The sequence below is a fragment of the Eptatretus burgeri genome, chromosome 11 (assembly GCF_056783735.1).
Source record: "Eptatretus burgeri isolate ZD-2024b chromosome 11, Ebu_testis_v1, whole genome shotgun sequence".
Lineage (NCBI taxonomy): Eukaryota > Metazoa > Chordata > Myxini > Myxiniformes > Myxinidae > Eptatretus > Eptatretus burgeri.
In genome coordinates, this window is record NC_140971.1 from 66543468 (window position 1) to 66567086 (window position 23619).

The window sequence follows — 23619 nt, forward strand, 5'->3', positions numbered from 1 at the left end:
AACCTTTTTATCCTCCCGTCCTCGTCACTTCCAATCGAGCCGTTTTATTGGCCCACCACCGTCGCCTTCCGCCAATCGTGATCACGGGGCGGAGCCATCCGCAGCACTGTCCTGTGACGTCACGGCCAGCCTCCAGGGACTACTAAAAGGAGTTTACGCAGACACACTTACCCTATCCCGTGTCCCTATCTAATTACGTGACAATTATCATTTCCACCTTGAAGAAATGAACATTTACTAGACAACTTATCACCACTGAATTACATCTTATTACATCGAGATCCTGGTAAACTCGAACAGCATGGCATACCTAATTAAACATCCTAATTACCCTTTGAATGCATACCCCCCCCCCCTCAAACGTAACAATATGCACCTGGACGAATTGAGAGAAGTGGCTGAGCAGGTAAGCGACATGTTAACGGATTATTTTCAACAGTTCACTGGAGTCAGGACAGGTACCGGAGGATTGGAGAGTAGCAAATGTGACGTCATTATTTAAGAAAGGATCCAGGGAAGAATTTGGGAAACTATAGACCTGCTTGATTTTTTTCTGTCGAGGCTCGTATGAGAGCTAACACACAGAACGTACATCAAGGGGAGCAGGAGACAAGAGGAGTGGGAGAGGGAAGGAAAAAACGAGTGGGGAACAGAGACATGAGGAGATCTGTGGAAGGGAGAGGGATGGGGTGAGGTACACAGGGTAAACAAGATGGACACTGCAGGGACTTTCAGGTCCTGTATATTTCAGGGTAATTTTAAATAAGAATTAGATCTGTATCTGGAAGTTATGGAGGTAGAGGGCTATAGGGATGTTGGCAGGATTTTTAGGTAGGTTGAGCATTGATGGGTGATTGTGTGCATTGTATGGAGTGCTGTTGGTGGGGGTCTCAAGGGGTGTTGTGTGGTTGTGTGTTTTATTACCCAAACCCATGCCCCCTCCACTGGGAAAAAACAAACAAACAAAAACGACCAAAAAACACTTTATTTAAAAATACATATATTTTGCAATTCTTCTTTTGATCTTGTGTTGATAAATTGGTGTGATTGCGGTGTTGATGTGGTTCAGGTATGATGGGCCGAATGTCCTCCACCTGCGTCTGATTTCCTTGCGTGTTCATGGCAGAAAGGGCCTCCACCACCACAAATCCGGCACCGCCCAACACGAACCCCAACAACAGTCACAGCAACGCGGAGCTCTTTTCGGCCTGCAACATGTGGCAAGTAAAAAGTAGTCCCGCGAATGGTGTAACGAAACTTCTTTTCGAGCCACCTCACAAAGTCAAAGCTTCACGGCCAACAAACCGTTTATGTGCCACCGAGTCCGTTCGATATAATATTATCGTTATCATTAAAATCTCGTCATGTTGATCTTAATATGTTTGAATGATAAATTTGGTATTTCGTTCTTGTTACTCCTCGTACGATCAATTGTCTTTGAGAAAGAGGGCGGTGTATAGGCAGAGTACTGTTTGCATGTTACTCTTAATTTTTTTTTTTTATTTATTTTTATTTTTTTATATTTTTTTCCCTCTTTGGAAAATTCCTTCTGGGAAAAATGCACAGCAATAATTTATAACAGAGATTTCCGTTGCGTTAATTGTACTATCAGTCGTCGCCATGAATATAATCTAGAAGAAGGCCATTTTTAATGGAAGCCTTACGATGTTTTGATGACTCCTTGTTCGAGACAAAAAAGGAAAACGCGACGGATGACAGATTCCATTCGTACAACGCTAAGTTTTGCGAACCGGAGGTGAGGGTCAATGTGACGAGGCACTCATCCTCATCCGCCGCTCATTTTCTTTCACTTCATCCACCGATGTGCTGATTTCCCCGATGCTGTCGGTTTTTCGAGCCGTCGTGATGGCTGTACTACATATCCCATTAATAAACTCGAACACGGCACTCGGTCGAGCGCGTACCTACGTACCTACGAGTCGGACCTGAACCAAAATATAATCAGTTCGTCCTTGTCACACACCCAACCTGTCCACCAAGTTTCGTCCGAATCCGTCGAAAACGTTTTGACATTTCCTGTTCACAAACAGACGGACAAGCCGGTAGGCGGCCATGGGTCGCCGAGCATCCGATGACCTTTGACCCCTGATCTGAGTTGATCTAGTACTAAGTACTTGCGAAATTGCAATCGAATCGGTTAACCCGTGTATGAGCAAGGGGGCTTTGAATGGTCATTTTTCCCGAACAATGCACTCATTGACCCTTGACCCCTGACTTAGCCGAGATAGGCCAATATGTCCTGAAGCAAAGTTGTAGTACCCATTGAGTACTATGTACCTATGAACTTTCATTCGTATCGGTTAATCCGTGTAGGAGCAAGGGTGCCTTGAATGGTAATTTTGCCCGAAAAATGCACTTATTGACCTTTGACCCCTGACCTACTCGAGATCGGTCATTATGCAAATGAGCAAAGTTGTAGTACTCATTGCGGTCTATAAGCATGTAAAGATTCATTCGATTCGGTTCAACCGTCTTGGAGCTCGTGTACTTTGAATTTTCAGCGGGAATGCTCAATGGCCCTCGGACACCCAAGTTGAGAGGGTTACCATTTGGAAACTATAAGATATAGAACAAAATGGATGTCAAATAGCGGATAGAGAATCACCTTAAGATTATGCATACCAAATCTCATTGAGTTCCATCTACTGATAACAACTCAGTATCAATTTGAATGAAAAGTACCGAAAATGCGGTTTGATATCGGAAATCCCCAAAGTTCGAGGGGGTGCTGTGGGTGAACAAAGATATAAATCGAAAATCCGGCTCGATAGTTTGTGCACAATGCATTCCAGATGATTAGTGTGAATTTTCATGACCATCTGACCATAACCCTAGGAGGAGTAGCATTTGGCGCGAACGCACCTCCAGCTCTCGCATATTATCGATTTTTGCCCTTTGACCCCTGACCTAAGCAATATCGATCAATATGTTCTGAGGCAAAGTTTTAGTACTCATTGCGTGCTATGAACCTGCAAAGTTTAATTCGGATCGATGCACTCACCTGGTCGCTCGGGGGCCTTCAATTTTCACCAATTTTCGGGCATACCCCATTTTAGGGGGCGCTGCGGGTAAACTATTCCATGTATCACAAAAAACGGAATATATTTGGGAGGGCATCACCTGTAGATGATGCATGCCAAATTTCATAAGCCTAGTGGGATAATGGCTTTCGGAATTGATTTCACGTGAACGGTACCGATTTTGAAGGTTTTTCTGCTGTTGCTAGGGAACCAAAGCGTCCCAAGCAACCATCACAATTTCCAAAGCACTAGGTCATAAGATGTACCTACCACCCGAGTTTGGTCAAAATCAGCCCACGTTTACTACCAATTATGCTGATGACAAACGAACAAACATCCAAATAAACAGACAGAATTACTGACAATAAGGGTCACCTATTTCGGCGACCCAACAGATGGGGATGAAAACATAACCTCCGTCCACCTTCGGTAGTAGGGGTAACTTTGGACGCTTTCATGGGAGGTGAACGCGGTATATAATATGGTGAAGGTGAAGTCCCTCTGTATTGTTTCCTCTTCTATGGCAGTGGTTTTTTGAAGATGGTGAGCAGGACGAGGTGGAAAGGGTGAAACGCCTGAAATATCGTGGAGATCTGTGCTACAGGCAGGAGAAATACGAGGTGAGCATGCTCGTCAGATATTCAAATGAAACGGGAGAATTCTTCTTGTTTGAAAATCCTGATGAGTAAGAAAGTAAGTCCGATCTCATAAGAATTTTTTTGTCTTTCTACACAAGATCGAGGCTCGTGGAAGAGTGAGGTGACAGGGTAAAAGGCAACGGATTGAGAGTGGGGCAACAAGGGAATGGAAGAACAGGAAAAGATTAGAGAGACACAGACAGAGAGTGAGAGACAGACAGAGAGATAGACAGTAGAGAGACAGACAGACAGACAGGCAGAGATAGAGACACACGGACACACATGTTTGGGTTCGGTAGTTATGATGAGGTTAGGTTCGCTGCAACCCCAAGGCAAGAACTCTTGAGATACAGAATATTTTACAATAACCAAGTGTGATTCGGCGAACTGACCAATCCTGTGAACATAATTGACTCAATTTAGCAAGGAACCACAAGAAGATAAATTATGAAATTGTGAAAAAAATTGAAAGTTGTGACAAACATAAATTTGAAATAAATGACACTTCAAATTTGTGAAGTGCACAGACAATTTTTTGTCCAGTACGAGAAACACTGTAAACTATACAAGTCTGAAGACGACGATTGTTCACGAGCGGTATTTGACGATGTAGATTGTTTCAGAAGTCAAGAATGAGACAATGTGATAATGTTTGACCAAGTTATAAGAATGATCAACATGATGTGGTACGAGTGACCGGTTATTAGCTGCAAAATGTCGAAAACCTGGTTACGTTCAACAACTTAAAAAATTTGACCATTGCATAACCTTTAAAGGTCACAAAACAATGCTGTGGACATTAAAATAAGGAAACAGGATGCGTGCTATAGCTTATTGGAGTTAGTTCGTCGAAGGTCGAAAACCTGGTTTGATTCCCACAACTTTGAAAATTTGACCTTTGTAAACTTTAAAGGTCAAAAGGTCAAGGATTATGACCTTTGGTGCAAAACTTCCTCTGGAACATTCTAGGAACAATATAACGTCATATAGGTTATATGGCATTTCACACTCCTCGGATTATCCATACTTTGATGAAATCAGCGTAAAAACAAACTTGAAGGGGGCGCCACGGGCAAGGTGTTCGAGATAGAGCAAAATGGTTTCAAGACTTTAGGTGGGGAATGACCTCAAGATTATGCATAAACAAGGACAAATGTGTCCAAGAGCCACGTCCTAAAGGATTTGTCTTCAACAGAAGAACAAGAAGAGGAAGAAGGAAAAAAAAAACAACAACAACAACTTCCGATATTTCGTCACGTGCCGTGCCGTCACGTCACGTCCGTCATGGACGATCTTCGTTCATGACGAGAAAATAGTGTATTTACGAAATTACAATATATTAAATGGAATAATCTTTAAATAGTAACGTGAACTTTTCGAAACTTAAAAGCAAATGTCCGAATATATTTAAAAGTTCATGATAGACGCTCTGAAAAGGCACCCTCAATGCGAGGATGTGTACAGGTGTTTAGTATTTAAGGAGATCCGGATCCTGTATATAAAAGAGCCGAATCCAAAAGGTTTTGTCTTCAGAAGAAGAAGAAGAAGAAGAAGAAGAAGAAGAAGAAGAAGAAGAAGAAGAAGAAGAAGAAGAAGAAGAAGAAGAAGAAGAAGAACACAACAACAACAACAACGCCAAGCTCTCCTAGAGCAGCATTCGCTACGCGAGACGCTGCTAAAAATATTGTCATCCTAGCTCTCTCAAAGTTTGGGCGGTCGGATGATTTTTATGTCAAAATTCGAAATTTTCTAAGTTCGTGACCTTGACCTTGGGACGAAAATGAACAATCGAGCTCCGTGGGGCTATGCAGGTGCCATTAGGCTAACCAAATACTGAAACCCCTGTCAGATTCGACAAAACCCCTAGGAGAAGATGCAAATTGAAATTGGCTACCCCCTAAAAACATGTTTTTTGGGCGTGGCTCCACCCATAATGGGCACACCACGCCCATTCTCAGGAAAACATAACTGGATCATGATATAAACCTCCCACCAAAATTTTATCAGGATCGGATCAAAACCCACGGAGCTATGCTCGGGACAGACACACAGACAGACATACAGACAGACAGACAGACACACAACAATAACGAATATAGTGGTCACTTATTTTTTTCGTGAAAATATTTTTTCGTGAACCAATATTATGATGAATTAAACACAATTTTAAATCCAACAAATGAAAGTGATCCCACACAGTATCAAACATTATACATCAGTAACTTGAACAGGGAATTTCAATAAGGCATCATTGATTACATCTTTAAACTCCATGAGCCATCAAAGAACCCCACTCCATGATGATCCACTGAAGAGACCATATCCATTGTGTTAAGGACACCCACCACAGAGGAAAGACTTCTGTACAGGGATCAAAGGCTTGATTGACCATTGGATGAAATGCTTTGAAGATAATGGAGATTATGTAGATTTGGTGCATGGGTCTCCGCACGTCCTGAAGCTCACGGGATCAGGAGCAACAGTCACTCAAACCCCCCGCAGACCCCCGCAGACCCTGATTTTTAAAAAAATCTCATCTGTCAGGGTCTGAGGGAGTCTACGGAGGGAGTTTATTGGGGTGGGGGTTGCCCCCCCCCCCCAAAATAGATATTTGCTCTGTTCTCCGAAACCACACACAACACACAATTCCGATGAAACTTGACCATAACCATCATCACCCATGATATAGCAAAGTTTGTTCACTCTATTTAAAAAAGAATATCGGGATCTAAGGGAATTTACAGGGGGAGTGGCCCCAAAATAGGTATTTGCTATGACATTGGTTTGTTGGTTCATTTTGCTGATTCCGTCCCCATGTTGTTGACTTCCACCTCAGTGTCATTATTCTCCCAGGTGAGTTCCCAGGGGTATTGCCCCAATTTATATTTCTCCGCTGACGAAGTCACCAGTAGCATATGTTTTCAGGTTCTCCATCCGTATGTACGTACGTCCATTCTAATTTTTTTCTGTTTTCTCTGCAACCGCTTATCTGATTGACACAAAATTTTCACCATCAGTGCGACAACTCATGTAAAATGCTTTAATGATAATTTTGTTATCGACCACGTGGTGTGGCAGCCATGTTGGAAAAAAGGAAAAACTTTGGAACTCTATCTCTGAAAGCAATCCATGGAAAAAGTTGAAACTTGGCACTTGTCAACTACTTCCCATGACAAACAAATGTGATTTTTTTGATGTCATTGGCGGCTTCGTTATTACGTCATAATTCCATACTTAAAATACTTTATCCGATCAGTATGAAAATTTTTGAGGGTCATCTGCTAAATTGTATGGGGGGGGGGGGGCGAGATATCATCGGTCATGTGGTTCGGCAGCCATATATTTTTTAAACATAAAAACCTTCAAAAATATTTTCTGAAGTGGTTGAACAGATCGAGGCGAAACTTTACAGGTCTGATCGCCTATCTATGAGGACCAAGAAGGTCTCCACCTATGATATCATAGGTCACATGGTTTAGCAGCTATGATTTTTTTTTGAAGATTAAACCTTTGAAAAACCTTCTTCAGAACGGCTTGACACATCGAAGGGAAACTTCACCCACATGTTCCCCAAGCCTTGGGGATACCAGTGTGTTTATGAATAATTAGTAGGTCACATGGTCTGGCAGTCATATTGGATTGAATGAAAATCTTTCAAAAATTAATTCACTTTAACCGCTTCATCAATCGAGGTGGAACTTCACATTTAAGATCTAGTAGTCATGGGGAATATATGTTTTATATTTCAACCTGATGGGACACATGGTCTGGCAGGCAGAATTATTTAATATTTGGAATCTGGGTTCAGGGATTTAAATCAAACTTGGTTAAAGTATGTATCATGATGTAATAATGTGGGCAGAGGCATATCTGGTGATGTCGTGATGTCGAAGAGCACTATTCTAGTTTCTAATGCTTTGAACAGACTTTAGTACATCACAGGTGATGAAGAGTGTGGTCATGTTTCATTGAAATTCCGTGTGTCGTTTTGGAGAAGAGGGCAAATAACTATTTTCGGGGGGCTTAACCCTCTCACCCCCCCACCCCATTAGACCCTGATTTTTTTATGCTGTGAATAAACTGGTGCATCATGGGTGATGAAGGTTGTGGTCACGTTTCATCGAAATTGTGTGCGTAGTTTCGGAGAAGAGAGCAAATACCTATTTTGGGGATCAACCTCCCCCCTGTAGACCTTTATGAGTGCAGATTTTGATGCGGTCAATACACCTTCGTTCGGCATCAGTTATGAAGCTTTTGGCTTGTTTCATCAAAATTGTGTTTTCATCAAAACATCAAAAAAAAAAAATTCATCATCAAATTGTTTTCATCAAAACATCAAAAAAAAAAATTTCATCAAAAAATTCATCAAAAATTTCATCATCATCAAAATTTCATCAGACTCAAAATCAAAAAAAGTTTCATCAAAATTGTATGTTGGGTTGAAGCGATAATGACTGAAGTGTTTACGGGCTCACTGACTAACTCTTTTGGATGGGATGGCCCTTGTAACCTTCTGGATGGCCCTTTAACTCCTCTGACCAAAAGCAGCATAACCATTTGAAACCATGTTATTATCTTGTACCTTTAAGGCTGTTTTGATTCTTCACCACACTCGCAATACAAAGTTTACCGTTAGCAATCTGCTGCTCTCCTCCAAGGCTGTGGGTGGGCTTTCCAGACGAGAACCCACCTGCCCCAAACTGGAGTCCCGATACACAAGGAGTCACGATAACGTGCAAATTGAAGCCATTTTGTTTCCATTGAGTGCGGTGCTCCGAACCTGTGTCCATTATGCGTGAAGTGTAATGTATCAGTTTTCTTATAAAGCTGTCTTTCATCTGTGCCCAAAAGGGAGATTATATTGCTTCATGCATTTTTTCTTTCTTCCATTGCGTCAGAATGAGTATTGCGTCAGACAGGATTGATTTAACCTTAAAACATATGGCAGAAACCGTGGAAAAATGAAGTGGAATGCACGAGTAAGGGTTCACACTGATGAGTGCCTAATTCAAGATGTACAGAGCGAGTGAGTAGAAGAAACGCAAATCAAGTGATAGAATGTTGGAATTTGAAAGAATTGGAAGAAAGAAAGTGAAAGAGAGAAATGAAGGGAGAGTGGAGAATTAAAAAGATAACAATTGTGAGTGAAAACAAGGAGTTGATGCTCCATGTCCCCTTTTGGGCAGGATGAGGAATAGATAGATCTGTGTAATATGAAATCTTGTGTACAAACAAGTTTCTGAGATGGTTGCCATGGCAACATAATTCAGCCAATCACCGCCATGATCTAATCAGGTTGAGATAATTTCATGAGGAATAGATGTCTGCAATATGAACGCTAAATGTTCAATGGTTTCTGAAATATCGTATACACAAAAGTACATGGACAGAAGATCGGTCAGACGGAGATCATTTTAATGTTCCCCGACTCCAACCGCCAAGTCTCTCGGCGTCCCCTGGTAGAGGCTTATATGGAGGTTCTACAAACAATTTCCTTAACCACAATCTCTCACTACTTATTACCTTGCACCATCCTCTGTTTGGAACACATGCAAACAAGACAATTCTTCAGCTGACGTTTCCCAACTTATACATCGATATGGCTATCTACTCGCACATGGACTATGCTACTCTATACATTCGGATCTGTTCTATGGTAATATCTAATCCCCCCCTACAAGTGTAACAATATTAACTAGTATTTCAACTAGTATTGAACACGTCGTTTCGCTGACAGTAGTTGAGCAACATAACATGTAACAGTGCAGTAATCCAGTTTATTGAGTCAATATTTGAAATTATTTTTATTCCATAAACATTTTGTTCACTGCGAACAACCCAGCATTGATTTTAGTAATACGCACACTTATTCACCAAAAAACAAGATTATGAATTTGTTTTATGATCCCAGGCATCAGACATTATGTCGTCCCCCCCCCTCCCCCAAGTTGAAAAATGCAATTCTCATTGAGTCATGAATAATACATCTCCGTAAAGGCCTAGCCCAGCCTAGACATAACACCGTGATGATGTCCCAGACATACCACCATCTTACTGAATCCGTCATCCTGATGCCTCGTGTCTGGCATTAAGCCCATCGCCTATGGACATCAGATAGAGTCAGATATATGGGTTATCGTGTTCAACTGCCATCAGCGCAGCAATTTTTGGCCATTGCATGGTCAAATTGTAGCACTGATAGACAGGTTGCAGTTAGCAGCATACTTGCTCATATATCTCATCTTGAAGATTTTGCAAAAAGCTGTCATGACATCATGTAACCACTCTTGGATCATAGTGTAGGGCACAAACAAAATGAAAAGAAAATTTCATTAATACCTGAAACTGTTGATAAATACCCAGAATGCTGGTCCATCATTGACCATGAAGCATTTATAAGATGCTTCTCCCATCATGGTCAATGAAACGAGTCTGATTTTGCAAGTTGGTTGCTACATTTTCCTTGTGCAGGAGGCCCTTAAATGGTACACTGAATGCATCCGTGTAGTGCCTGCTGCAAATGGAGTGGTCTGGCGAGACATGATTGAGGGTAGGGCCCGTTGCTGGGCCCAACTGGGCTGTTACGAGAAAGCTCTGAAAGATGTTGCATCATTGGTATGTTGAAGTTCCATTGAATTCCCAAAAGTCTTCGTAATTTTGTGTATTTCTTTTTCTTGAAACGTTCGGACTTTTCTTCCACTACTTAATAAATAATAACCTTCACCTGAAAATCGAATGATAATACAGAGATAAAATCATTAGTCTAACCTTTAAACTGCAAGCTTCCAATTGCCCTACAATCACTCTTATTGTGACTCGAATACTGCTCCTGCTGTACTTGTTCCAGCGTGCAGATGCCACTAGCGAGATGCACATCACTTCCGCACTGGGTCTTTCAGTCGATATTTACCGGCAGTCCGGTAATCTGCGAGCTGAGTTGTTCGACCTGGTTCAGCTCATCACATTGAACTCGACCAGTCCTTGGCTGTGGGTACACCTGACACACGTGTACCAGAATCTGCCCCAAGAATCTCCTTGCCGACACAAGCAAAATGAAAACCTTGCTGAAGGAAACTCAACGCCTCGCATAGACTTGCACGTGGGGCTGATGCATGATTGTAATGAAAGAGTCTCGGCAGACCTCGATCACCAAGAGCCATCGCCACATCTTGAAGGTGAAAATCAGAAACTGGTCAAAGTTGGGAACAAACTTTCTGGGCATCCCTGCTTCAAGAACAGCTCTGAAGATTCTGACATTTGGCTGGAACATAGAAACGATGAAGTTGGACCTGCGGAACAAAGGAGGCTGTTTGCTTATGCGTGTGTGGTTCGAGTAAAGTGAGTACCTCGAGTTTATTTTCTCTGCAGAACACCAATATGGTAGAATTTATTTTGAATATGGTGACTATTTATGATGCAAAATTTGTATTGTACAGTATAAATACAACACTTCGGTCATCGTTGTGCGTTTCTACTTCGTAACTTGAGGAGAATATTTTGACGATCTCCAACAAAGGTTTTTAATGGGATGTGAAGTGCATAAAATGTTCCAACTTCCAATCATGCATCAAGATTTGGTCTTGAAACATCTCATAATATTGAACAGCTCAAATAAAACTGTTGCTCTGTTAATTTTGTTTAAATGCTGTTCAAAAATTCCACAACCCATTTCTGGTAAATTTTAATTTTGCAGTTCTTGAGTATGCTGCTTACACAAATGGCTGCTCCATGAGGTCATCTGATTTATTTTGGAATCATTGTTGCTAACCGTCCATTGTGTCGGCAATGTATTTCAGCCTGGAATTGGCCTTTAGTGAGCATCCAATGAATTGCATATTGTGCATCTTTCCAGATTGCTCCTGCATCATATCGAACAATCACAAGCCTCTTTTGTGCTCGACAAGAACTTGGAACTGCAGAAGGAAGTTGAAACGATGCTGATGCAATCCACCATGTGTGTGTGCATACAAACAGCCATTGGAAAAGTAAGATATTCTTATGTTTGTGTGTAAACCCTTTCTAACTCTCTTTTTTGATGTGTTTCCTTCCCTTTTCTCTGTCTTCCTTTCCTGTTCGCTTTTCGTTTAACCTTGCACAAGCAAACAGTGTCCTTCTATGAGCCTTGCTCTTGGGTCACACCAACTTGGGGATTCTCTATCCCCTGCCTTCCATCTCTCTTGCCAGTTCAGTGTGGTTGATTGATGTGTATGTGGTATTATAGTTGGGTTAGTTTTTGTCTAGTTTGTTTCTGAATGAGATCTAATATTTATTTCTGCGATATATTTATAACATGTGTCCTGATTAATATTGTTGCGGGCCGGGGGTCGGGTGAGAAGACCACAACGGGGGGGAGGGGGGAAGCTATCTCGGGTTCCCACCAGACTCCCTGGAATTGCATGCCGTCGCACAAGGATAATTCCGTGACGCGGCGGGTCGCTAACCGATTATGAACGCCAATAACTCAACCACGTGACCCAGGGTCCTCTGTCTAGTTTATCCGGTTACCTAGCAAAATAACCACGTGATCTAATTACCGGGGGACACGCCCTCGGTACACCTTGTCCGAACCTGATCACCTTACCGGATCAGATGCAGCCGAGTGACACTGCCAAGGACATACTGGCTAAAAGGAACGGATCGTTGGGAATAAAGTCTCGGCTAGGTTAGAATACGGACCATGCTGGATCAATGAAAGAAAAGATAAAAACGAGCTGGGAACATTTCTACTAATAATTTATTAACAGGCAGACGAGGAAAGATATGTGGCACAGTCAATGTAGTTTATTGTTGTATGTAAGCAGAGATAGGAAGAAAAGTGTGGTGCAACAATAATACAAGCAACTTCCAAAAGCAGACACAGAGCAGTTATCCCGATATAATTATTGTACACTCTTAACTTAAACGAGGACAGGTGCCATAACACACACACACACACACACACACACACACACACACACACACACACACACACACACACACACACACACACACACACACACACACACACACACACACACACACATCCCGATGAAGAGGAGTTAATGAGAAGAAAGAGGAGAGAAGAGGAGATGAGGCTAACGGTCTCTCAACACCTTGCACGATTGATCGACCGCGTCACCTTTACGTTTTAGGGGGATGCTCTGCTGGGCGATACCTCCCTGACAGCTGGCGCGTCGTCTCCCGCTTTGTGGCACTTCGAGCAGTTAAGCGTCGATCCAGAGAATGAGGCGCGACCGACAGGCATGAAGGAAGGACTTTGGCGGAGTCAGAAGCCAGTGGGTGGAGGAAGGCGGAGTCCGGAGCAGTGGGTGGATTGGCAGAAAGGATCAGGTGGGTGGGTAGATGGGTGGAGTCAGTGGCAAGGCGGTGAAGAAAGCAGGGCCAGCAGGCGAGTCAGTGACGAAGGCGGAACCAGCAGACAAGGGACACTGAGCAGGAAAGACGATGACAGACAGCCCCGTGACCCGTCCTTTTATAGATCCTGTGGTGTAGGCGGGGGTGACGACCCGAAGCGATGTGTCGTCACCCGAATTGGATGCTCTGGTTGGGCCCTGGCTAGCACACGGCCCAGCCATGATGGCCGGAAGCGGCTCCACTTTACTTCCGGCTAGATGGCTCCAAGCTGCGGAACTGTCTCGCTCCGAGAACCGTAACACGAATCGCCCTGCACCGAACTCCCGGGCCATCCATGGCGACCTGCGGTCAATGCACTGCCTGTCTGTAAGCCATTCGGCCTGAGCTGTACAGCGCGCCTCTGCCTGGTTGCAGCCTCGCTGGGCGGAGAGGAGAAAGGACGTTCGCTGTGCGCGGGAGACACCCGGGACCGTGGTGGTCAGCAAAGACTGACGGTAAGATGCTATGGTAACACATGTGCAGACCCGAACAAGATGCGTGCTACTCGTGCCCTGATCTGTGTGCGATAATAAATTACCCCGGGCTGCGCGTGGGTCTGCCGCCATTGAGCATGCGGTCATTTATCAAAAGCGGTGGTGTGTACAGTGCCAGCCTGATCTGTGTCATGAAATGAGAGAAAAGATTGGATATAATTATAAGATGTAGGCTTGGGTTGAAGAAGAAGATAGATATAACTATTACTCAGAAATTGGTTGAAAAGTGCGCCGCGTGCGTACTGTACGTTGCTAGCATTTGGTGTGTTGTTCCTTCTATTTCCTTGGCACGGCATTCCTGTAGCGTGCCGTGGTGTTGGTTTTCCTTCTTATCTCTTCTGTCCAATGGGTGGAAATTATGGCTATGCTGCGCATGTTCTGTGCAGCATGGGCGCTTGGTGTTTGTTCCTTTTGGTCTTCTGTGAGGATGAATTCTCACAGCGAAGTATTTTACAGATGGGTGTCCGAGCGGAGTGCCTGCCTGCCTCGCGAGGACCCATTGCTTGGATCTACCTCAGGAATAGAGAAAAAAAATAATAGGAATGAGTTTAGAGATTTCATCAGACCAACTATGAGATTCACACAATGCACTTGTCCTGTTAGTCCCATTAGACAAGAAGGAAGGGACTATCTGAACATACATTAATGAAATAACTGTCTGGGGACCACTGTATGTTGGATGACATTGCCTTGGACGGATGCAGTTCCCAGAACCGCAACAATATATTATTTATTTCTTAAGCACAGAGTTCCTCGTGTTGCTGCAATTTCGCCGTGTTGGCAATTGGGTTTGTTTCATATTCCTTAAGGGCTAAATTAAAAGTAATCCTGTTTTATACCAGTGAGTTATTGCAGCCTGCCAGAGCAGACTGACATTAACTGCTCACCGTTGGATCGTGAGAGACGAACGGTAACCGCATGGGTGTGGTTGCATCCAATCAGGTGGTTGCCATCCACGTGACAATATGCAGTGCACTCTGAAGAAATTCCCTTGCAGACAAGGCATCCCTGAGTAATCATTCGGTTTATCCACATACTTTGTAATGCCTCTCAGGTGTACGCCTTTTTTACCCTGCGCAGACGAAGCGAAAAATGGGGTTAAGCAATTGGTTCACTTCTGTCTGTCTGTCCATCCATCTGTTTACAAATGTCAGTTTATGATCGAGGAACCATTTAATTTCAATTAAACGTTATATTTTGAATACGAAATGGAAAACAAACCTGTAGTTTAACAGTACTTTGGCTATGAATTTGTCCCAATCGCACATGCGCAGATTTATGATCGAGGAACCATTTAATTTCAATTAAACGTTATATTTTGAACACGAATCGGAATATGAATTGGAAAACAAACCTGGAGTTTAACAGTACTTTGGCTATGAATTTGTCCCAATCGCACATGCACAGAGATGAGCGAGATAATATTTTTTGTCTATCTGCCTGTGTGTCAGTCAGATAAAATTGAAAATTATTCCAAACAGGAAACCTATTAGTCGTGTTTTTAAAGACATTAAAAAGGACACAAACAACAGGCACGAATAACTCATCTAACGTGTTAAATATGTGCTGCTTCAAACACTGCATCTACTGTACAGCAGTAAACTTCTGGATTTTTTTTTCTGAAACCTTTAAAGCAGTGTTTCTTAAGGTGGGGCACATGCCCCACCGGTGGGGCGTGGCAATATTTTGGTGGGGCATGAGGATTCAGAATTAATGAATCAATATATGATTGCCTTGAGCTTTGCACTTTCAAATTTTCAAAAGTTTGAAGCTGCGACTGATGCCTCATAGCATCATAACTAAAAACTGCTTCACCACGCCCTTGTTAGCCAATCCGCCGGTAAGGCGTGCCCTTGATCAATTCAACGCTGTTACGTCACTATGACTCGCTTTTCGTCAAGGGGAATTCCTTATATGTAGTATATACTGTAGTGTCTCCAATCATGGTGGGGCGTACGATTTTTTTGAAAATCAAAGTGGGGCATGGGATAAAAAAGGTTGAGAAACACTGCTTTAAAGTCTCCAATAAACACTGTAGAACACAAATCACTTTTTGACACTTCCAAAACCTTTCCATTTAGCAGTACTTGGACATCTATATTAATAAATGTCAGTGTGTGCATGCGTGCGTGTGTGCATGATGTGACTCCTCCATAACTCCAAAACCATGAAACCTAGCAGCCTGAAACTTTGCATGCTTCCTAAGAAAACTCCAAGGAAGTGCAAGAATGAAAATTGGGTGTTTGGGTTAATTGAAACACTCTTTTTGAAGATAATTAACGGGCTTATTTAATTATATCCTTCATCAAGCGATCCTCAGCCACCTCACTCTCTGGGGTCTTGAGGCGTTTCCTGGGTAACCTCACTGGGGTCTGAAGCTGCCATGTTTTTTGGCCTGTTCAACCATGCCATGACTTAGAACAGGCTGCAACGATATCGTAACGATGAAGTTTTTTTTTTCACTTCCCTCACCCATATTATCGAATGCCTGTTCATCATCGCTTAGAATTGTTGTGCACATCGCTTTTGTAAGTACTATATTTTTCCATTTATGAGCTTGGAGCGATTTCATGCATTATATGATATGATTTTCCATGATCTACTCTCGTGGACTAATTAAAGTATATCACCGAAATATTATTTCGGTTTTGAGGATTGGATATCGTCCAGACCAAATAAGTGTTGAAATCTGTTGTGAAATCTGATAATTTAAAGAAATAACGAGTCTTATAACGAAGGCGATATACCGATTTACTTTAAGCAAGCAAGGCTGTGTTCCCTCTTTATCCGTACATACACAAGAAAATGTGTAATTTCCAAAGCCTTAAACTTATCTTTTTGTACTGTTTAGATAATTATATTGAGTGAACAAAAAACATGTAGGAACGTGCCAAAATTAACCAGCTTCATTGAGCGATATGATTTAATGCATTCGCTGTATGACCTCGCGCCCTGTCCCCCAGGACTGCCTATCCATAGTGTCTGCCAGATCTGTATCTATATTTTTGGAGGATTTGTGAGGTGCTCCACAGGGAATCAAAGCAAATGTGGCAACAAAAAAAAAACGGACGTTTAAAAAAAAAACGTAATAACATTTGCATGGACCCCAAACCGATGTACCACGTGCAACGTGCAGAGACGATCAGGCAAAATGACGGATTTTCTGAAATGTTTATTTCACGGGCGATTGAACTTTGTGGTCTCCAGGGTTGTTCTGCATTAAGCAGCAACTCTTTTATGGATAAAGTCATTTTATTTCATGAATTCATTTTATTTCATGAACTGCTGAGTGTGCGGTGAAGCCCAGCTTTAAAGTGAAAGGGATCCTTAATTGTATGCAGCGACAGCCTCGCCAACCGTTCCTTCTCAACCATAGAATGTGAGTGCTTGCATGAAGGCTTAAGCTACTTGCCAAGCACCCATTGTCAAAAGTGTACCGCGCGACATCATTGAGCAAATTGTTCACCCACTGCGGACGCTTTTGCCATGCTCTGTCACCGCGAGCGAGTGGTTCATGCTCCATCACCCCGGGCAAGTGTTTCGTGCTCCGTCACCCCGGGCGAGTGGTTCGTGCTCCCTCACCCCAAGCGAGTGGTCCGTGCTCCGTTACCCCGGGCGAGTGGTTCGTGCTCCGTCACCCCGAGCGAGTGGTCCGTGCTCAGTCACCCCGAGCGAGTGGTTCGTGCTCCGTCACCGCGAGCGAGTGGTTCATGCTCCGTCACCCCGGGCGAGTGTTTCGTGCTCCGTCACCCCGAGCGAGTGGTTCATGCTCCGTCACCCCGAGCGAGTGGTTCGTGCTCCGTTACCCTGGGCGAGTGGTTCGTGCTCCGTTACCCCGAGCGAGTGGTCCGTGCTCAGTCATCCCAAGTGAGTGGTTCGTGCTCCGTCACCCCAAGCGAGTGGTTCGTGCTCCGTCACCCAGAGCGAGTGGTTCGTGCTCCGTCACCCAGAGCGAGTGGTTCGTGCTCCGTCTCCCAGAGCAAGTGATTCGTGCGTCACCCCGAGCAAGTGGTTCATGCGCCGTCACGCAGAGCGAGTGGTTCGTGCTCCGTTACCCTGGGCGAGTGGTTCGTGCTCCGTCACCCCGAACGAGTGGTCCGTGCTCAGTCATCCCGAGCGAGTGGTTCGTGCTCCGTCACCCCGAGCGAGTGGTTCCTGCTCCGTCACCCAGAGCGAGTGGTTCGTGCTCCGTCACCCAGAGCGAGTGGTTCCTGCTCCGTCACCCAGAGCAAGTGATTCGTGCGTCACCCTGAGCAAGTGGTTCAAGCGCCGTCACCCAGAGCGAGTGGTTTGTGCTCCGTCACCCCGAGCAGTTGTTGTGAAATAACACGCTATTTCCGAGCCGTTTGCCATATTAACATGTTTTCCGAATTACCAAGCCAAAATTTTTTCCTCCCGTTACACGCAGCTGTTTATGAAGAATAATGTTTGTGAACATATCCCTGAAACGTCTATGTAGTATAAATGTAGCGTTGTTATTCGGTGAAAGCTACCCAAGGTTCCTGGGTTGGATACAGTACATACTGTAGTCGGTAATCACACTGAATCCAACCTGCTGTTTCTTGAAAAATTGCCGATATCGGCCGTGTGTGTGTGTGTGTGTGTGTGTGTGTGTGTGTGTGTGTGTGTGTGTGTGTGTGTGTGTGTGTGTGTGTGTGTGTGTGTGTGTGTGTGTGTGTGTGTGTGTGTTGTTCATAAAGCATAACATCGTCTAACTCCCTTACCCCCTACCCCTGTCGTCCCATCCTTGCTCCACCTCCTCCCAATACAGTGCAGCACCCTCCTCCCACACCCCCTCTCTTACTTTCCTCTCTCTTTGTGTCTGTCTGTGGATATATCCAGACGGTGGTTATGTCTGGATGGTGTTTGTCTCCAGACGTGTCCGGGCAAGGTTTGCCTCTGGCCAACTTGGCTCTGGATGCGTCTGGGCGGTATTTATGTCTGGACGGGAGTTTGTCTCTGGACTTGTCTGGATGGAAGTTTGTCTCCGGATTTGTCCGGACAGGAGATCGTTTCCGGACCATGTTTATAGTATGACCAGTAGAAAATGGATTTCAAACAATATTTTGTTTCCATCTTCACTGTTATTCTCTGCAGAATCATTTTGATGAAACATTATGAATCGTAATTAACACTCCACCGCACGTCTGCCTTCCCTTCCTCTCACTGTTTTTCCTTCCCCTACCCCTCCTTGCTCCCTCTGCCCCACCCCTCCTTGCTCCCCCCACTCCTCCTTGCACCCTCCCCCACTCCTCCTTGCCCCCCTCCTTGCTCCCCTCCCCCACCCCTCCTTGCTCTCCTCCCCCACCCTTCCTTGCTCCCCTCCCCCACCCTTCCTTGCTCCCCCTTCCCCTCCTTGCCCCCTCCCCCACTCCTCCTTGCTCCCCTCCCCCACCCTGCTCCCCTCCCCCACCCCTCCTTGCTCCCCCTTCCCTCCTTGCTCCCCCTTCCCCTCCTTGCTCCCCCTTCCCCTCCTTGCTCCCCCTTCCCCCACTCCTCCTTGCTCCCCTCCCCCACTCCTCCTTGCTCCCCTCCCCCACTCCTCCTTGCTCCCCCTCCCCCACTCCTCCTTGCTCCCCCTCCCCCACTCCTCCTTGCTCCCCCTTCCCCACTCCTCCTTGCTCCCCCTCCCCCACCCCTCCTCTCTCCTCCATCCCCCTTTCTCCTCCACCTCTTCACTCTCCCTGCTCTCTCACCCTCTTTCCCCATCTTTTTCTTCCTCTCCCCTTTCGTATTACCATCAGCGAAGCGACGGGTGGTATTTGCTCGTGCTCAATGAGGTGGTGCATATGACTGCATAAATGGTGCAAAACTTCCAGAATTTTTTTTTTTATACGACCTTTAAAATCATTATTTATCTTGCCAAAACGAAGTTTTTGCAAGATATGTTAGTCAGCTTGTATGTTTTTTTTTTGTTTGTCTGTAATCACGTATAAATCACTCTGCAGAGCACAGTTGTCATTGGAAATTTTTGTAACTTCGCATATCAGAGGCCTATAGAGATCCCTTTCAGCGCATAAAATTTTGAAGGTCAAGGTCAAAGGTCAAGGTCACTTTGTCGCAAATCAAGGGAGTCAACGAAACCCTTATTTTTTGAGTAATTTTGATCGGATCGTCTTCAAACTTCATGGGAATATAGTTCATGGTCTGGCGCTCAGCTGATTAGTTTTTGGTGGTGATTGGCCTTGACCTTCATGGTTAGCGCCTGAGGTCAAACATATTTGACCCCAAGGTCAAATTTTCAAGTTTTAGGAACCATATCGTGTAGTACCTCAAATTGAACACCTCGATGAGTGCTTTCTAGATATGTCAAGCTTGAGACATTATGACCTCATTTGGTGACGTTATGAGGAAAACACATATTTTTCATGGTTACTCTAGAACGATTCTCATCGGAATCTCTCGTTGGCAAATATTCCTCAAGGAGTCGCTCCTGGTGGATAGCAGCTCTGTTCACCTCAGTGTGACCTTAAAGAAGTCACACGTGGTCACCTTTTGGCAAGATACGGGTCACCCTGCGGGTGACATTGGTTTATTTTATTTCAATTGAATTATAAACTTGAACACTGTGCGAAGTCAGGTGTTCTTTGAATTATTGTATATTTATGAATCGAAAATGACTTTTTCATGTCTTTTTAACTTTGATAAAGACTTCTTTTATTTTTACAGCTCATGTCCATAGACCTTGGCTGGCATAAAGAAAGCAAGGATGTTGATCCAACTGATGCTGTGCCCAAAGCTTGCAGCATACATGAGTTCCATTTAAAGTGGTTTCAGAAATTGCTTCTACTTGGTAAAACGTGTAATGTCTGCAATATGGAGTTGGACTTAAACTCTTCATGAATTCAAAGCATAAACATTTTCATCATCAATGAACCATACTCTTTGTTGAGTGTCAGTGCAACTGCAGCACTCTTTTGGCAACGGTTGTGCTGGGTGGTTTGCTGTTGCCTTCCCAGCAGTCAGTTGGGGAAACATTATTTTTGCAGGGTGTTGGCTATAACTTGCCAATTTCTCATGAAAGATAGTGTGGTACCTACAACGTCCACTGACCATTGCTGGCAGATGGGTGTTACGGCTTAACGCCTCTGATGGACGACACACACACACACACACACACACACACACCGATCGATGCCTCACAATGAATGTGAAACAGCAGGATGAAAGTTTATAGCTGGGTCGACATTCAAACACAGGCTCCATAGCTCACAGGTGAACATGCATACCTCTCAGTTAACATACCAGCGTTAAACATTTTATTACTGAACAAAAAGACAATTTATAAAATTGATGTTTTTAGAGTTTAAAATAATTGTGAACACAAACAGCATGCATGTCAAAGTTACTGGTGCTATTTCATGATAAAACAGCAGTTTTTAGATGTACAGTGCACATGTAATCATAAAAAAATGAATTTCGACTTCTTCCATTAATGACTGAAATGAGAAATTAAAATGCACTTTCACTCACACACCCCATACACGTGGACTGTGGCCCTGGATAGGTGAATGGTGATTGGCTGAATTTGAAGCCACACATGGGAAATAGTCCTGTGTTTTTCCCAACCACTGCCTGCTGTCATAGCAACTTAATAGCAGGGAGAGATGTTACTTTGATATTGCTTTATTAAAGTTTAATATTCAAAAAATGGTATCAATAAAGACAATAAAAAGAGCAATCAGAGATTGCAGACCCTCACCAGGACTTGTTTTGTGTGGTGTTTGTGTGCTGGTGTGTTACGTAATGAATAAGAGACATAACTAGAACTGCCACTTTGTTATTGCTGGCAGTGATGGCCGGGTACCAAGACATCCCGCTTTGATCAGACACCTGACCCTGACCCATGACGTTTTTTTTTTATTATTATTCAATTGAATTTAGAATTGGATTGAAATAAATTCAATTCAAATCAAATTGAAGATCAAGTAGATACAGCCCCGCATTGGAGTAATCAGAAGGAACCCCAACAAGAAAAAAGGAAAGATGAAGTCACCAGTAGGAACCTGGATAGGATTCACATTTCAGCTGCTACTCCTCTACCCTCAAACCCATCCAAGCACAACTCAGTGAGCCTTATTCAAAAAAAAAAAAAGATAATAACCAAAATCAAAAAATCAAATCATTCTGGCTGTCAGACCATGTGTCCAATCAAGTTGAAAAATAAAACATATTCCCCATCGCTCCACGATCATCATTGTGAAGTTCCACATCGATTGATTAAGCGGTTCAAGAGAAAGAATGGCTGCCAGACCATGTGACATCAATTATTCGTGAATACCCTGGTATCCCCAAGGCTTGGGGAACATTTGTGTGAAGTTTCCCCTCGATCTGTCCAGCCGTACTGGAGAAGAAGATTTTTTACAGGTTTAAGGGTAAATCCAATATGGCTGCCAAACCATGTGACCTATGTCGTCATGTGTGAACCTTTTGTTCCTCATGGATAGGCAGTCATACGTGTATAGTTTCGCCTTGATCTATTCAGCTACTTCAGAGGAGAATATTTTTGAAGGTTAAAAAATAAAAATAAAAAGTGGCACGGCTACCGAATCACATGACCGATGACATCATCAAATTTTTTTTGTGGATCATTTTAGCCTGAGATGACGGTCAAAGGCACGTATGACATTTTAAAAAATCACACTTATTCCCCATGTGGAGTACTTGCCATGTGCCAAGTTTAAATTTTTTCTTGGTGTGGTTTCAGAAATAGAGGTGCAAAGTTTTTCCATTTTTCCAACATGGCTGCCACACCAACATGACCTATGATGTCATGATTATCATTAAAACCTTCTACATGAGTAGTCGCTCCTATGGTGAAAATGTCGTCTCAATCCGACAAGCGGTTGCAGAGAAAAATACTAAAGTTCTGTGCAGACAAACAAACAAACAGACAGACAGACAAACGGACCCAAATGCAATACCCCCTCCTTTGGTGAGGGTAACAAAGTACAGCAAGACAGTAGATTACTATACAATGGCAACTATATTCAATGACTTGGGTACTAATCGTGATGCAGCTGTAACAAGACAAACACAGAACACGTAATCTTAACTTAAAACTACTGCCACAAACCTGACAACAACAAAGGATGGGTAGGGAAAGATAGGATTTGCAAAGGAATAAAATTAATCCAAAGCCAAGGTAGACATAAAAGAATCAGGGGAAATTGGCATGGGTCAGCAGTAGACATGTGCTCTGTGACGGTGGCTCCCACTCTCCCGTCTTCCTATTTTCCATTTATATCCAACCAACACGAGCTCTCCATCTTACTATTCTTTGTTCTCAGCTTCTTCTCACTTTGCACCCCTGCAGGGCAGAATCTCGCACTGCCAGCCATAATGCCCCTGCACCTCAATAAATAATCCTTTCCAATTCCACACCAGCCAAACCAACCCTACATTTGCTTGGCAGTTATAGATCATGGAGTTTGGATTGGGTGTTTATAATCATGAAAAGGAGGGGACCGGGGATACATGGGTAAACCCAGGCATAAGAAATTCCTTAAAGCTCTTACTGATTGGTATGTGGCCTAAGGCAAAAGGCTACAATGCCCTGGCCAACAAATGTGAGGTGAAAAAGCACAAAACTCAACACCATTTCTGATAACACTTGTATACAACCTCTTTCCCCTCCTCCACCCTTTCCTGTGCAAACAGTATTTACAAGTTTATTGCAATGAACTGCAGTTTTTAAGACAAGTTTTTTCTTCCAAACCTTGGGTTTGAGAGACAATATGTTCCAGCCAGCCATGTACAAGCCAAGCCATCTCAACACTGTCATTGAGGACAAACGCGTGTTTAATTTTCTTCGTACACAGGCGGATGTCTCCACATGGGTAGTCTCGGTGCAAGTCCTCATAATAAGTCTTTGGGCACCACTGATCATCGGTGCCGTAATAAAACAGCAGCTGCAGGTGTATTGGTGGAAAGAAATTGGAAGTCATAGATTTCACATTTAATGCAGGCTTTATCCCAGAGTAAAAGTTCCTGAAAATGTGTAACCATTTTATTTGCATTTTTCTGTCATTTATGGAAACATCAGCTCCCCCT

General features: G+C 43.6%; 2 protein-coding genes across 6 annotated transcripts in view; one reads left to right on the forward strand and one right to left on the reverse strand.

The window, feature by feature from the left end:
• Window positions 1-1050: 1050 nt before the first annotated feature.
• Window positions 1051-23619, reverse strand: part of LDAH (lipid droplet associated hydrolase) — a 32545-nt gene continuing 9976 nt past the window's right edge. Inside the window, exons 7-9 of one of the 4 annotated variants that reach the window (XR_015049422.1) lie at window positions 23285-23477; window positions 14454-14638; window positions 12640-14075 (exon numbers count right to left, since the gene is read on the reverse strand). Coding sequence is in view for 3 of the 4 variants with exons in the window: in XM_085846742.1 (XP_085702868.1) it covers window positions 1066-1208; window positions 23285-23477 (336 nt within the window). In the remaining variant the exon portion in view is untranslated. Of the gene's footprint in view, window positions 1209-12639; window positions 14639-20715; window positions 23478-23619 lie in introns of those variants that run through there. The other 3 variants (XM_085846742.1, XM_085846745.1, XM_085846743.1) reach the window with 3 other exon arrangements.
• Window positions 1528-21267, forward strand: C11H8orf76 (chromosome 11 C8orf76 homolog). 2 transcript variants are annotated; one of them, XM_085846746.1, is made up of 6 exons: window positions 1528-1756; window positions 3569-3661; window positions 10151-10294; window positions 10527-11017; window positions 11532-11664; window positions 20236-21267. In XM_085846746.1, the coding sequence occupies exons 1-6, from the start codon at window positions 1652-1654 to the stop codon at window positions 20407-20409; spliced, it is 1140 nt and encodes a 379-aa protein (XP_085702872.1). In that variant the 5' UTR covers window positions 1528-1651; the 3' UTR covers window positions 20410-21267. The 2 variants fall into 2 exon arrangements, with proteins under 2 accessions (XP_085702872.1, XP_085702873.1); XM_085846747.1 differs by lacking the exon at window positions 20236-21267 and adding an exon at window positions 13448-18256.

Bases quoted from the DNA above. Each gene is read 5' to 3' on its own strand.
- C11H8orf76 (XM_085846746.1), top strand. From the start codon at position 1,652: ATGGAAGCCTTACGATGTTTTGATGACTCCTTGTTCGAGACAAAAAAG. The intron at 3,662-10,150 runs GTGAGCATGCTC...TTCCTTGTGCAG, and splicing joins ACAGGCAGGAGAAATACGAG to GAGGCCCTTAAATGGTACAC. The intron at 10,295-10,526 runs GTATGTTGAAGT...TACTTGTTCCAG, and splicing joins TGAAAGATGTTGCATCATTG to CGTGCAGATGCCACTAGCGA.